Here is a 15,861-nt window from a genome sequence, read left to right as displayed (position 1 = left end):
GGGGAATACTGATGAAAAATGAAGAAAACCTTTTAAACACTTCTTCCTATATTTAGAATATTTATTCAAAGATGAAATCATCAAAAACAAATCTACATCTCAGAGTATCTCTCAATATCATTTTGAAATATCTATGGCTATACCTACATAATAAGTAAATAAAAAAGATCCTTTGGAAAATTCAAAATAAAATACAATAATAAAGAGCTACCCAGGTAAATGTATATCCATTCCATATTGATATTGCATATTTTATGTTTGCTCTGATCATAGAGTCGACTTAAATAACCATTATTGATCATTAATAGGTATTAAATAGATAACAGGTATCATGATATATTATTATGAGTAATTTATCAACAAATGCATTGTTTGTGCGTTAAATTGTATAAAATAATATATAATTCTAAATGATAAAATTCTCGATATTATAGAGTGAACATCCATATAGTAATTCGCATTTATTCGGAACAGAAAGTTTGAGCACCTCTGATCTATAATATGGGAGGGATACAAGATACACGTTAGGAGGACATTAAAATTTATTTCTATTGGTTCACTTCAAGTTGACCAATAGTTCACCCCTACATTTGCACTTCCGATGCAAGCTTGCCAAGGTTTTTTTTTGGAGGAATTTTACTAAGAATCTCAAAATAGGAATATATTTATATCAAAGCGATTATATTGTCAGAAAGCTTCGATTTTTTGTAATGATAATTCAAATTTTCACCTGAATACATAAATAACTGATATGTAATGATGTATGTAATGTAATTTGATTGTTTTAATTTGACAACGTTGCAATTCATCTGTACACCTGAAGAAAGATGAAGGAGGGGAATATTCTCCCTCAAAATAGCCGTTGGGGGGACGCTAAGAAAATTGCGGGAATTTCTACAAGGGCTTTCATTTCTCATTCTCAGATTTATTCTAATTCTGTTGAATTTGGTGTGAAGTACGTTGTTATTGAGATAATTTTTAATAGCTACTTTTTCAAAGTTCTTATTAGGAAGAGGTAAGAATTCCAATTAATCATTTATGTACATACTTATTTCTAATCAATTAGTTACATAATATTCAATTTCTAACTATCTTATCCAATATTCGCATATTTTTCAAATCATAATCAAATGAATTCTTCATTTTTTGATTTCATAACTGCATGTAATGATTTTCAATGACTGAATACCTTGAAGATAATGATTTTCATTTGAAAACGTTTGTAATATATTTCAATCAATCGATTGTTCTTGAAAACGTCAACGTAGAGGGAATGTCTATGGTTTCAATTTAATATTTAAAATTTTAGATAATCTTGCTCTGGAGAAGATTCAAAAAGATACATAGGTATCTGAATACATATTACATATTGAAATACATATTGGAAAATGGTTATCAAAAGATCGAAAAAAATTGGGAAAAAACCCAAAGGAGGTTTCAATGCGTCTAAGAAAATTAAACCAGGTAGGTACCTACTATTTCATTGATATAATATTTTCTACCTATGACTATAGGTAGTAGTCGAGTTCTCAAGTTTTATTGCATGTTGAACTAGGATGGTATTTGTACCTAAATTTAACAATATTCTATTTATTGAAGTTTTTGTTTCAACTTCTGTACTTAAATGGTGTTTCTGAATATTTGAAATTACTTCTATAAAAAAGAGGTCATCGAAATTAATCTCGGAAAAATCCATACCGTTCCTTTCTCAAAAATTATTAATCATCTCGAATTCCCAGTGTGGAGTGTTCTTCATTCCTGTACAGCTATGAAATATTTCGATTTTTACCTTAACTATACAGGGTGATTCACTTGGATGGCCTATTAGACGTTTATGGAAAACTATCCATAATTTTTAGCTGAACATTTGCGTATTGGGGTTTGAGACAATGATCTTTCCCCCTAAAATATTTTCAGATCTCTACAACTTTCAGTTATACCGGAAACAGACTGCTACTTCTTCATTTCAAATGGCAAACCCAGTATATTATTGCATCATTAGATAGCTTTTTTGATGGCAATTTCGGAAACATGCCATACCTTGGGTGAAAACTCAACGGTTCATGAGTTATTGGGATTTTTATGAAAAAAATGCTGGAGATGAGGACTCAGTTTTTCTTGAATATTTCAGCAGAAAAAGCTTTTTTCGATACTGCAAATAAGTAGTATTATAAGACTGTTTGCGGTTTGAACCAAAAATGTACAGGATGTTCATAAGAAGATCATGAATTTGGACAACACAAATTCATCAAAACTCAAGATTTTCAAATGAGAACCTATATTTTTTATTTTTTCAGTCGATTCTACGTACAAAAATAGTGGGGGTTACTTAAGCAAACCCTTTACCTAAAATGAGTACTTCAAGAGTTATCGAGGAAGAACATTAACTTTCCGAAAAACACAAAAAGAAACTAAAATTCGATGTTTGGTAACTAAATTTTACATTTTTCAATTACGAATAATACATTAAAATTCTTGGTATGTCAAATTTAGTTTTGGAAACATCGAATTTTAGTTTCTTTCTGTGTTTTTCGGAAGTCACAGACCACTCAACACAGTTATAAATAGCGGTTTTTCCTCATTCAAAGTTCTTCCTCAATAACTCTCGAAGTATTCATTTGAGGTAAAGTAACCCCCACTATTTTTGTACGTAGAATCGACTGAAAAAATAAAAAATATAGGTTCTAATTTGAAAATCTTGAGTTTTGATGAATTTGTGTTGTCCAAGTTCATGATCTTCTTATGAACACCCTGTACATTTTTGGTTCAAACCGCAAACAGTCTTATAATACTACGTATTTACAGAATCGAAAAAAAAAGTATTTTTTCGAAAAAAGCTTTTTCTGCTGAAATATTAAAAAATGTGAGTCCACATCTCCAGCATTTTTTTCATAAGAATCCCAATAACTCATGAACCATTGAGTTTTCACCCAAGGCATGGCATATTGCCGAAATTGCCATCAAAAAAGCTATCTAATGATGCAATAATATATTGGGTGTGTCATTTGAAATAAGGAAGTAGCAGTCTATTTCCGGTATAACCGGAAGTTATATAGATCTGGATATATTTTAGGGAGAAAGATCATTGTCTCAAACCCCAATACGCAAATGTTCAGCTAAAAATTATGGATAGTTTTCCATAAACGTCTAATAGGCCATCCAAGTGAATGACCCTGTATAGTTAAGCTATAACAATGTAATTTTGATGTTATAACAAACATATGATCCATGACTGAATTCATGATTCATGATTAAATCTCTCTTGATGGTGACAAGATAAAAATGCTTTTAAACATCTCTGTCTTGAATAATGTCATGTAGGTATCATCATTGCATTTGTGTGTATCTCATATACTAAAATATACTCATTTCATAAATTTTTTTAGATATTTCCAATTCGACAAATCCTCAACCGAAAGTACCTCCGCCGTTCGAAAATGTTAACAATGACAATTTGAATTACAATGTTGTTGAAGATGCGGAAGTTAATTCTGTAAGGGATAGGAGTATAATCAGGGGAACGCGAAGTCAGAATGATTTGAGATTTAGTTTAGAGTCACGCAATCATCAATGCACAACAAACGCGGCAGTGGCAGTAGCATATAGTAAAGTATTTCCATTCAGTTCATGGGATACCATAATAATTGATAATATTCTCGATTATGGAGATCAGCTTTATAAAAAATCCGTAGCAATGCGAACGTCACAAAATGCACCTGATCTATTCGTTGTAGAGGTGTATCCAAATTTCATTATTGCGAACGTATTTTATTCATTACGAGTAAATGAGATGGATTCGGTGACGGGGTTTGTAGGATTAGGAAGACGAGGAGAAATAGATGTACCCTTAGCACAAGGCATTGAGAGAATTTTTCAAAATTTCGAATGTGCTATTTTTACGTGTGGTCTTTTGTCGACTGGCCTGGCTAAAGTCGGAAATTCCATTTATTTATTTGATTCCCACAGTCGCGATAATAATGGAATGGGTATTGAAGAAGACGGTAAGGCCTGTTTACTTAAATTTTCAAACGACCAAGATTTGCTTAACTTCATGTTGCAAAACTATAACAACGATTATTTATATACCTTAGTCCCAGTTCGAGTAGAAATTGGTTCCGTCGGTGATTTATCTGATGTAGTTGATTTTCATACGTTGACATTATATGAAAACCAGAACTCCAGTGTCGTTCGATCACAAAAATTTCGAACTAAAAATATTTCTACATTTAGAAAAACAAATCAGGTGACAACTGAGCCAGATATGGATTGTTCTTCTTCGGCGTTCCCAGGAAAAACCATAGGTATTACTTCCCATTACCTGGGTCCAATGAATCGAACATGTTCGTTCTGCGACGCCCTTTTCTTTAATAAAGAATACATGACATGCTGCAATAAAGGCGCTATCAAACTTCCGGAACAGTCCGTCTATCCAGATTTATTGAAGGCTTTAATAACGGATGCGCATCCTCAGTCAAGTAACTTCATCAAAAATATTCGAAGGTACAACCATAGACTTATTATCCTAAGGAGACGAAACATCCCCGTACTGGGACTCGCTTTGTTGTGAAGCAAACATTCACATTGTTTGGATAAGGACGGCTATAGTACAGTTAACGAGTGAGACAAGGATGAACAATTCTCTCAGCTTCGAGTCGGCAACACTGCAAAAGAATTATCTGTTGAAATTGAAAACACCATCCATGGGCGTGCGAAAATCTTTTTCCCATTTTATTGAATGAAATATTTGGGCCGCGTAGGCGAAAAGTTGGTCGGTATTTGTTTTTGAATATATATATATATATATATATATATATATATATATATATATATATTTTAAATATTATTTTTGGGTGGATATTATTTATGTAATTTAGAAATTGATTTAGTTGTCTGGATGTTTCAGAAAGGAAAGCAAGTTATGTAATTTACAAATCGATACCGAAAGTATATTTTTACCACTTATTTTGAGTTGAAAATTTTATTTTTTATATAGGACATGAAAATATCTGACATTAGGCCCACTTCTCGCAGATATTTTCATGTCTTATATAGAAAATAAAATTTTCAACTCAATAAATTACCGCTAAAAATATACTTTTGGTATCGATTTGTAGAAAACATACGATGCTTGCCTTTCTGGAACATCCAGGCAACTGAATCAATTTCTAAATATACTTAAATAATATCCACTCAAAAATAAAATTCGAATTGGAAAAGGAAACAAATAATCACATAACATTCTTAGACCCCAGCAAACAACTTTCAATATCACAGTCGAACCAAAAACTTGCTTTTAACGTGTTTAGAGATTTCAGCATTTCGATCAATGATTCACACATAGCTTTCACCTTTACCATTATCCAAAGTAAACCGCAAAACCGAAATAGAACCATATATATAAAACCAATATCTGCAAACAATCGGATCAAACATGCAATTATAGAAAATTTAGTTAAACAGAAAATATCAAAAATCAAATATACCCCATCATAAAAAAACTGAAAAACCAAAAAATTAATTTCTCTCTCGTACTTTGGTGATATGAATGATAATAAATGAAATATAATCGTTGTAATTTAAAGCAAAAGATTCGATTCAACCCCAAACACAAGTAAATCAGGAGTTTTTATGAGTTAACATGTTCAACTTGCAATATGAAATATATAGGACAAACAGGTCGACGTTAATTAAAAACTAGATTTAACGAATATCGAATAGATTTTAACAAAAATAAGTGTCTCTCCACCTTTGCATAGATAATAATCACCCTTTCCCCACAATTGACTACATGAAAATTATACATGTAGAACAAAAGGCAGGATCCACTGAAATTTATAAGTTATTGAACAGAAATAGTTTTTAAATTATGAATGAACAAACAGAACTGTGTTATTCTAAAATATTCAAATAATACCTGAAATTTGCTTAACAGTCAAAAATGTTTCCTGCCTACGGAGTTTTATAGCCATTTCTTGATTTTTTCTATTACTTTTTTGTACCTGATTTCACATAAATACTCTGTACAATTTGTAGAACCTTCAATTTCTGAAGATAAACTTGAAATAAGTTCCAAACTCCGCAGGTACACAATATAATCTTCAAATTGTTAATTAATATCCAATTTTATTGGTAATAAAAATAAAACATGTTTTGAATACGGTATTTATTATAGGATCCCCTATTTTTCCCAAATTCTGAGGAAACTGCGAATTATTGAATATTTTAGTAAGTATAAGTTACCAACTTCAGACTTCAATTTTTATGGGTATCCTTGAAGGAAACATGCTCTAAACAAATAATTTATTTTTTCGAGGAACAATTGCATATTATGGAATTAGGGCCTACAGTTTTTGACAAGATTTAATTTCTTGACACATAACAAAAAAAAAAACAATTCATAGCCTTGAAGTAACTAAACTTCATAATAATAATATTTATTTACATATGTACTACATCACATTGTACACTATAAATATTCACTGTCGATAATTTTCACGGTTTGTCATAAAAATTCAATCAGGTTTAAAAAACAAATTACATACACAAACATTTTAAAACTCTTTTAGGCTGTATATTGTGTTCTGCAGCAATAATTCCTTTACTTTTTTATCGAAACTTTGTTCATTTAATCTTTTGATGTCATCAAGCAATTTATTGTAAAATACAAATAATACAAAGGGTAGATACAGATATGGCATATTTAATTGAGTTTAGTATATCTGAGATATTTAATTGTATGCTGATGCTTGACTAGATACCTACAGCTCCCAAACAAATGATTTATTTTTTCAAGAAACAATTAATTACATATTATGGTATCGGGGCCTACAGTTTTTGACAAGATTTCATTCCTTAACACCTGACAAAAAAAACAATTCACAGCTAGTTGTTATTTTGAACTAAAACAGAGTTAAATTTTAATATACCTACATATAATTCTGATATTGTTTTGTTCTATTGACTTTTCTCGATTAATGTTTCAGCATAACAAGTTTTCATTCAATGAATACAAAATCATAACATTACACTAACCTATAACCAGAATCAAGAATAGATAGCCAATCAAAAATGAACAAACTAAAAACTTCTTACAATACTTTTGAAATGATATTTGAATAATCAATGCATCATAATGGAACATATGTACCCAACTTACTTAATATATAAAAAATTTTTGATTCTTTTTTCTTGTGACCATATTCTATTTCAAAAATTGAATAAGAAATTTTCTTTAAAATCCGGACAGGACCGATTCTGAGTTCTTCTAATGTTTTCCTATTGATTTTGTTACTATTTTCAACATATACCAAGTCACCAAATTCAAAAATAAAGGCTCTCTATTGAGGACGTCTACTAATCTCTCCACAAAATTACACTGGATCTTTCACTGACTACCATCCTCCAGACAAATTTGTAAAGCAAAACAATTCCGAACAAGTTTGATTATATGACAGGTATCTAAAAAACGAAAATCTCATTTTTTGTGATGGGATCTATGAAGCTAGTTTTCAGATCAGAATGATTACTGTAATCTGCGCCCAACTTCTCTGCCATTGAAAAATTTGTTACAGTGCCATCGAATGTAATTGATGTAACTGTGATTCCACTCTCATTGATGAATTCAAGGCATTTTTTTCAATAATTTTAATTTTTCCACTGCAGATAATCCATTCAATAAGAAGTATCCAACAGGCATCTTCCATGAACCATTAATGCAGACTTACATAAAATCTAATACTTTTATTGGTTCTGGTAAAGTATCTGAGTCACTTCTCTGGTGTCAAGAAATCACTGCTTGACATATCGCTAAAATAGCACCTCTTTCTGTAATGAATGAAATGAAGTCAATTCTGATTCTTCAATATGCATATGATTCATATTATCGAATAATATTCTGGAAATTTTCTTTGAATTCAAAAGCTTCTTTAAATACCTACCTCCTCTATCTTGGTATGGTGATTCAACAAAAGTTAATTTGTAAAGTTCGTTTTCAAACTATGAGGCAGTCTCAAGAACTCACATTGTCTCTGTAGTTGGGCTGATACGACTATCTTCTTGTTCGGATACTGTGTCTGAACTGAAAAATATTTCCGAAACATTAAAAATAATATACCTATATCGATACTAATAGTAGAATGAATATAAAGACTCAGTACCACCATTATAAAATCAAGTATGTTTAAAATAGTTACTATTTATATTATATTATTATCACAATAAATTATATATATATATATATATATATATATATATATATATATATTCTTTTGAGATAGAGCAATACAACAAATTATCAACATCAAACAACAAAACATATTGTGTAGATGTAATCTCAGTATTAGCAGAGGAATTTTTTTTTAAATCATATTACCTTTCATTTGAAATCTCGAATGTTGTATGATAAGGTAATGGGACAACATCTGGCTTGAGGAATTTTCCATTTGGCCTTATTTCAATATCGTCTGGATTGAAATGGTTCGAACAAATAAATACCAACTTCTTAGTGAAATTAACGCTTTCAAATCCAAGGAGCGAAGCCCAAATTCCTCTCTTTTCGGTATCAGATGGAAATCTGAAATGAATATTCAATCACATTATTCTAATTCTACATAATTTTATCTACCTACGTCACTGGAATATTAAACATTTTTTTACTTACTTATGAAAAGATAAATCCGGATGGGAAATCTTACTTTTCTTACAAATTTCACACTGACGAATCATATTTAAATATATATTCAACTAAATTCAGCCTAAAACGCTCAAATCACGAAATAAATATTAAAGCACACAAATTTATTTCCTTAAATCTCCTTAAATATCTCAGGACTCGTGCTGACAACGATGCAACAAATGTGACAGACCATGTGAAAGAAACCTGCCATCTTGACAATTTGCCTATATAAAATAAGAACAGTGTTGCCGTACTTCCCCAGACGCCGAATCATTCAAGGGTTGCGTTCTTAAATTTACTCCGAATAAGCCGTGATACTCGAAGAGCATACTCGGAGGAAGGAATAGTACGTTTGTGAACGCTTTTGAGTAATCATAGCTTACTCGGAGTAAGTTTAAGAACGCATAGACATGAACTGCGGACGAAGTTTTGAACCGAAACATCAGCCCAAATGATAAATCTGGCAACAGTGCTTTACCCCAGTGAAATAGACCAGATTACAGTCGGCCAGTACAAATAGTGGACTAGTGAATGTTGGCCTCACTTTCAAATGTAAACAATCAGGTCTCTTTTGATACGTCTATGGGTACAACACTCTATTGGCACTTGGTTCAACCTCCTTCGCCCGAAGAGAAGGTTTAGCGAGCGGAGCCCCAGTGATCGTTGTATCAGGGCAAATATACCATCGATTATCAGATGTTGATACGCTCAATCCATCGTTTGGATCTTTATATTTTATAGATTCTGGAGAAGCTACCAGAAAGAGGACGTCCAATAATGTGCACGACGGTTGTGATTCTAAATTATTGCAACAAATTGATGCGCTTTTGAGAAAAATTCATCCTTTCGCACAAATATATCATAATTTAGGTAAAAAGGTTTTGGAAGGGCGAGGAATCGGCGGAAAAGACGTGATTCCTCAATACGGACTCTATTTTCATGGCCAACCGGATACGGATCGGAAGAAACATGCGGCTCCGACAACCTCTAACGAAATAGGTGGTGTTTTCAGTAGTGTCGACGGGGATGTACCTCCACCAGGTTCAATTCGCGTTTATTTGATAGGAAACAACTCGCTAGGCCAACAGAATACTTATCGAGATATTCCAAAATTGTCGCCAATCGTAGATGCATTATGTTACCCTTTGCTTTTCCCCCATGGAGAATTGGGATGGTCGATAAGTTTAATGAGTAACCGGAGCGGAAAACGTATTTCAAAACGAGAATTCGAGTGCTATCGTTTGATGAGTCGATCCGGCAAATTCAATCCAATTCTTTTTTGCGGACGACTTACACAACAATTCATTGTTGATAAATATGTGGAAGTAGAGGGTGATCGGTTACATTATTTACGTACCCATCAAAAAAAATTACGTGCCAACAATTACGTCGGGCTGCAAGATTATGTTGCGCGTAAATCAGCAGTCGAATCGGTCGGAAATGAAAAAATCGGCAGAATCGTTGTACTGCCGAGTACTTTCATGGGAGGTGCACGTTTCATGCAGCAAAATTACCAAGACGCGATGGCGATTGTGGCAAAATTTGGTAGACCCTCACTATTTGTAACATTTACATGCAACCCAAATTGGCGGGAGATTACGGAAAATATTAATAGTAGTTTATTGAATCCCCAAGACAGACCAGAATATATCGCCCGTGTTTTCGAATTGAAAAGAAAGGCATTTTTCGAGGATATTTTGAAAAAGAAAATTTTCGGCGAAGTAATTGCGTTTGTCTACGTAATTGAATTTCAAAAGCGGGGTTTACCACATATGCATTGCTTGATATTTTTAGATGATAAGGATAAATTACGCAATCCAGAAGACGTAGATAAAATCATATGTGCCGAGCTGCCAGCGGAAAATTCGCAGCTTTTCCAAATTATTATGTCAACCATGATCCACGGTCCGTGTGGTGATCGTGCTCCAAACGCAGCTTGTATGGTAGAGGGTGTTTGTTCGAAAAAATATCCAAAATCATTTTCGACGAATACAGCGATCGACAAAGCTATACCGATATACCGACGGAGAAATGACGGTCGAACAGCAGCGTTTACGAGAAATCGTATTATGTGTACCGTTGACAACAGGGATGTAGTTCCGTACAGTCCATATCTATCTCAGAAATATGAAAGTCACATAAATGTAGAGGTGGTTACGACGGTTGGAGCTGTCAAGTATGTATTCAAATACATAAATAAAGGGCCAGACGCTGCCATTCTCCAATTGAAAAACGAAATTGTTTACGACGAGATAAAAGCGTTTATAGAATCAAGGTATATTTCCTCTGGCGAATCAGCATGGCGTTTGCTAGGTTTTCCGATTCAAGGAAGAAGTCACGCAATATATAGATTGCCGGTACATCTCCCAGGAGAGCGAGTCGTTTATTTCGAAGAAGGACAAGAGGAGGTGGCTTTGCAATATCCAAAATTGAGCCGTTTAGAAGCATATTTTCGATTGAACGTTGAAAATGCTAGCGCACGTAAATTCAAATATCTCGAAATTCCGTTATATTATTCCTTCAACGATCAAGAACATCGATGGATAAAACGACGAAAAAATTGCGCTGTTATACCTCGGTTATACACAATCAGTCCAAAATATAAGGAAAAATTTCATTTACGCATTTTACTATTGCACGTCGCTGGACCAACTTCCTTTGAAGATCTACGCACGTTTCACGGCGTAATGTACCCAACTTTCACAGAAACGGTACGAGCTAGAAATTTAATCGCCTCTGATCACGAATGGTTCAAAACATTAGAACATGCGGCTTTGGTTGATATGCCAGGTTCTATGAGAAAATTATTCGCTTATATGTTATGTTTTTGCGAGATTGGAAATCCAATAGACCTCTGGGAAAATTTCAAAAAATGTATGTTCGAAGATTTTATCAAAAAAGGATATACAGAACGTGATTCAGAAAATCGATGTTTGCGCAGAATCAGTTACGTTTTAAATGCTTTGGGCAGAAATTTGTCCGATTTTAATTTGCCAGAACCGGAGACTGACTCAGAAAATGACATTCACGATATCGACGAAGAAAATAATCAAATTGAAAGAACTAATGTGGAAGAATTCAATCCAAATAACTTGAATACAGATCAACGCAATGTATTCGATCGAGTCATCAACGCATTACAGTCGGATGTAAATGACAGATATTTTTATGTCCAAGGAAGCGGCGGAACGGGAAAAACTTTCATTTATAATGCTTTATTAGAGTATTGCGAAATATTGCGTATTCCGGCCATAGCCGTTGCATTCACAGGAATCGCCGCATTACTTCTTAAGAATGGAAGGACCGTTCATTCCACATTCCGATTACCCTTGGACTTTAACGCAGACACCCGTTCGTCAATAACCGTACAATCCGAAGAGGCTGGATACTTAAGAAATCTTCAACTCATTATTTGGGATGAGATATCGATGGTGAACTACCACGTCATAAACATAGTAGACGAACTTCTTCGAGATATATGCTCTAATTCAGAACCTTTCGGTGGTAAGTGCATATTATTCGGTGGGGACGTAAAACAGTTATTACCTATAGCTCCAGGTCGCGTTCAACAGGTTGAATTATTTTTCACAAACTCTAGAGTTTGGAATAGATTTCATGTATTAAACTTGGTTCAAAATATGAGAGTAAGGGAAGGCGAGGAAGACTTCACTTCTTGGCTTGAAGATCTCGGACGCGGTATCATCAACGAAAAAATAACCAAAGATGGACAAGATTGCAATGATTTAATCTGTCTTCCTAATCGATGCTTAACGGATAATGTCGTTGATGAGATTTATGGAGAGCTTAATACCCTTACACCAGAACAGCTCTCTACGCGCGCCATCCTATGTCCCAAGAATGATCATTGTAATCAACTCAATGACAGAATTCTCGATAGATTTTCCGGAACTCTTACTATAATTCATAGCAATGATAGTGTGGTTTCGAATGACGAAGACGAGATTGCGAACTTCCCTGAAGAATATTTAAACACTATAACACCCAGTGGAATGCCATTGCACGAACTTAGGTTGAAATCAGGCGTACCAATTATACTTTTGCGGAATCTATGTTTGCAAGATGGGTTGATTAATGGAACGCGATTATTAGTATCAGCCGTTACAGACGTTCTTTTAACAGCGGAAATTGTAACTGGTCGTTTTGTAGGAAAAAAAGTCCTAATTCCACGAATGGACCTCACTTCGGCCGATAGAAATCTACCTTTTGTACTCAGACGACGACAATTTCCAGTAAAAGTTTGTTTCGCACTTACTATCAATAAAGCGCAAGGCCAGACATTTGATCAGGTCGGAATTTATTTGGATAGTCCAGTTTTTTCTCACGGGCAACTTTATGTTGCGTTCTCGAGGGCTCGATCATGGAATGGCGTAAAAGTGGAAATACATCACTCGCGAAATCAAGGTAAACTGAAAAAGTCATCAAAACAAATTTTTACTAAAAATATAGTATACAGTAGTATTTTGAATTCAATTTTAATTTGAAATATAAAATTTCCATTAGTTCACTTTTAATTTACCTTTGATTCTTCCTTATTTCTACAAAGAATAATTATTGTTTGGAAGAAACTTTGATTCTTGAATTCAAAGCTTTTACGGTTATGTCATCATATATTATATCAATCAATAAAATCTAAAAAAAAATGGTATCATTCGCGAAAATAAATTTCAATACATTCTTCTCAACAAACTAAATCAAGTTTACGCCTTTCGAAATTTAAATTAATAATTATTTTGTATAATCATTTGATTAATTATTTATCATGAATTTTTTTTTGCTACCTTATGCCCTCACGTATTTCTTTGAATGATAGATCAGTTCTGAAATTTTCTTTATACTTTTAACAAACGGACGGAGGTACTTAAATAATAAAAAAAAACCCAAGGAAACTCATGGATCTACGCAAAATAAGACTCTTCAATAATAGGCTACTGAGAGTAAGTTCACATGGAAAAAGAAAATAGACCATTTAAATGAATTATTATTTTCAAAATTCAGAACTCCCCAAGATGATATGCAGTCTGATTTTGTTATGAGTTATTCAAAAACATCCCGATTGCCGAAGAAGAGCTATGTTATTTAAGATAAGTGATTGATTCCATCAGCTGAAAGTTTGCTTCAGTAACTTATGGAAATATCCAAGATTATATCAATTTTATTTGATATATCACAAATGATAACTTTATCACTGATTTTTATCTTTTTAGATCTATAGGAATATCAATGAGCATGATAATAATTGGCAATATCAGGTCATTAATGAAAAATTCTAAAAGAAATGGGCGATGGTTATACAACGAAACAAAAACTCCACAAAAAAAACACAGCGGAAGCTCAATTTTAAATATATATGGTTATGATGACTGAATGTTCTCCTAAACGAACAGTGAGGAATTCTTTCATAATGGTTACTTAGAGGATATAACAATAAAAAAAAACAAAGGTAAAACCGAAAATATCTTCTTCTGCGAATGATAAGATTTTATTGAATATTTTTCATGTTCCATATTGAAGATGACGAAACTTTGAAGAACCATTACCAGAAGTAATTTTGAAGAACAAGAAACGGAAGACAAAATTCATGAAAACCATTATCTCCATTGGTTTATTTCAATGTTATAATCAATGTTTTGTTATTATATTTTATCATTGTAATGCATCATTGGTTTCATTCCGATGTTTTACTTAATATTCAATGTTTAATAATCAGATAGGTGTGTTCAATTGTATAATTTCAACAAAACTTCATTTATGTTCTTTTTCAAATATATATTTTATCTCTCATTACAAGAATAAATTCTTTTCATTATGATTTATATAATGGTCAACAAACAACTAGAATTTTGAAGGGTATTTTTCAAAAAAATATTTTAATAATAAATCTGTTTTTTATTTGGATTATCAATTTTCATTTCACTGTTGTTTCACCAATGATAATAATAATATTCATGAAATTAATAAATTAATTTTATTTCTTCGGAATTCTTTTTTTTTAACAATTCCCCATCAACAATAAATTTCAATTATCTTCAGTTACGAGCCAAATAGCTATAAAATATGGTAAATCAAAAAATTGGATTTCAATTAATTTCAAATTATTATACAATTAAATCCACCCAAAAAATAGTTCTATGGGCTAAATTGATCTACTTAAAAGGTAGATCTATGGGCGATATTGATCTACCCAAAGAGGTAGATCTATGGGCAACATTGATCTACCTTTGAGGAAGATCTATGGGATATAAAAAAAACAAAGGTAAAACCGAAAATATCTTCTTCTGCGAATGATAAGATTTTATTGAATATTTTTCATGTTCCATATTGAAGATGACGAAACTTTGAAGAACCATTACCAGAAGTAATTTTGAAGAACAAGAAACGGAAGACAAAATTCATGAAAACCATTATCTCCATTGGTTTATTTCAATGTTATAATCAATGTTTTGTTATTATATTTTATCATTGTAATGCATCATTGGTTTCATTCCGATGTTTTACTTAATATTCAATGTTTAATAATCAGATAGGTGTGTTCAATTGTATAATTTCAACAAAACTTCATTTATGTTCTTTTTCAAATATATATTTTATCTCTCATTACAAGAATAAATTCTTTTCATTATGATTTATATAATGGTCAACAAACAACTAGAATTTTGAAGGGTATTTTTCAAAAAAATATTTTAATAATAAATCTGTTTTTTATTTGGATTATCAATTTTCATTTCACTGTTGTTTCACCAATGATAATAATAATATTCATGAAATTAATAAATTAATTTTATTTCTTCGGAATTCTTTTTTTTTAACAATTCCCCATCAACAATAAATTTCAATTATCTTCAGTTACGAGCCAAATAGCTATAAAATATGGTAAATCAAAAAATTGGATTTCAATTAATTTCAAATTATTATACAATTAAATCCACCCAAAAAATAGTTCTATGGGCTAAATTGATCTACTTAAAAGGTAGATCTATGGGCGATATTGATCTACCCAAAGAGGTAGATCTATGGGCAACATTGATCTACCTTTGAGGAAGATCTATGGGATATATTGATCTACCTACAAGGTAGATAAGGGCGCGTACTAGTTAGATATACTAATCGTGGAATCAGTACTATGGGGGGGAAAGGGGAAAGAAACGCGTTTTTTTAAAAGGGAAGAA

General features: G+C 32.3%; 2 protein-coding genes and 1 long non-coding RNA gene across 3 annotated transcripts; 2 read left to right on the top strand and 1 right to left on the bottom strand.

Moving 5' to 3' along the window:
• The first annotated feature begins 1,138 nt into the window (after window positions 1-1,138).
• LOC123675277 lies at window positions 1,139-4,567 on the top strand. Its single transcript, XM_045610622.1, has 2 exons — window positions 1,139-1,464; window positions 3,387-4,567. The coding sequence occupies exons 1-2, from the start codon at window positions 1,389-1,391 to the stop codon at window positions 4,565-4,567; spliced, it is 1,257 nt and encodes a 418-aa protein (XP_045466578.1). The 5' UTR covers window positions 1,139-1,388.
• Window positions 4,568-6,897: 2,330 nt separating this feature from the next.
• Window positions 6,898-8,855, bottom strand: LOC123676314. Its single transcript, XR_006746911.1, has 4 exons — window positions 8,660-8,855; window positions 8,372-8,572; window positions 7,938-8,077; window positions 6,898-7,824 (listed from the first exon to the last, which is right to left on the bottom strand). It is a non-coding gene; the product is annotated as an uncharacterized LOC123676314 (long non-coding RNA).
• Window positions 8,856-9,267: 412 nt separating this feature from the next.
• Window positions 9,268-14,351, top strand: LOC123676313. The gene is made up of 3 exons (XM_045612130.1): window positions 9,268-13,629; window positions 13,691-14,135; window positions 14,207-14,351. The coding sequence occupies exon 1, from the start codon at window positions 9,862-9,864 to the stop codon at window positions 13,174-13,176; it is 3,315 nt and encodes a 1,104-aa protein (XP_045468086.1). The 5' UTR covers window positions 9,268-9,861; the 3' UTR covers window positions 13,177-13,629; window positions 13,691-14,135; window positions 14,207-14,351.
• Window positions 14,352-15,861: the final 1,510 nt, after the last annotated feature.

Source organism: Harmonia axyridis, chromosome 3 (genome assembly GCF_914767665.1).
Source record: "Harmonia axyridis chromosome 3, icHarAxyr1.1, whole genome shotgun sequence".
Classification (NCBI taxonomy): domain Eukaryota; kingdom Metazoa; phylum Arthropoda; class Insecta; order Coleoptera; family Coccinellidae; genus Harmonia; species Harmonia axyridis.
Note: the sequence above shows the minus strand (reverse complement) of the source record. Positions and strands in the feature narration are given on the sequence as shown.

What these genes read in the sequence shown, in the direction of transcription:
- LOC123675277 (XM_045610622.1), top strand. Translation starts at nt 1,389, where the DNA reads ATGGTTATCAAAAGATCGAAAAAAATTGGGAAAAAACCCAAAGGAGGT. An exon ending in GTCTAAGAAAATTAAACCAG is followed by an intron (nt 1,465 to 3,386) that starts GTAGGTACCTAC and finishes AAATTTTTTTAG; the next exon opens with ATATTTCCAATTCGACAAAT.
- LOC123676313 (XM_045612130.1), top strand. Translation starts at nt 9,862, where the DNA reads ATGAGTAACCGGAGCGGAAAACGTATTTCAAAACGAGAATTCGAGTGC.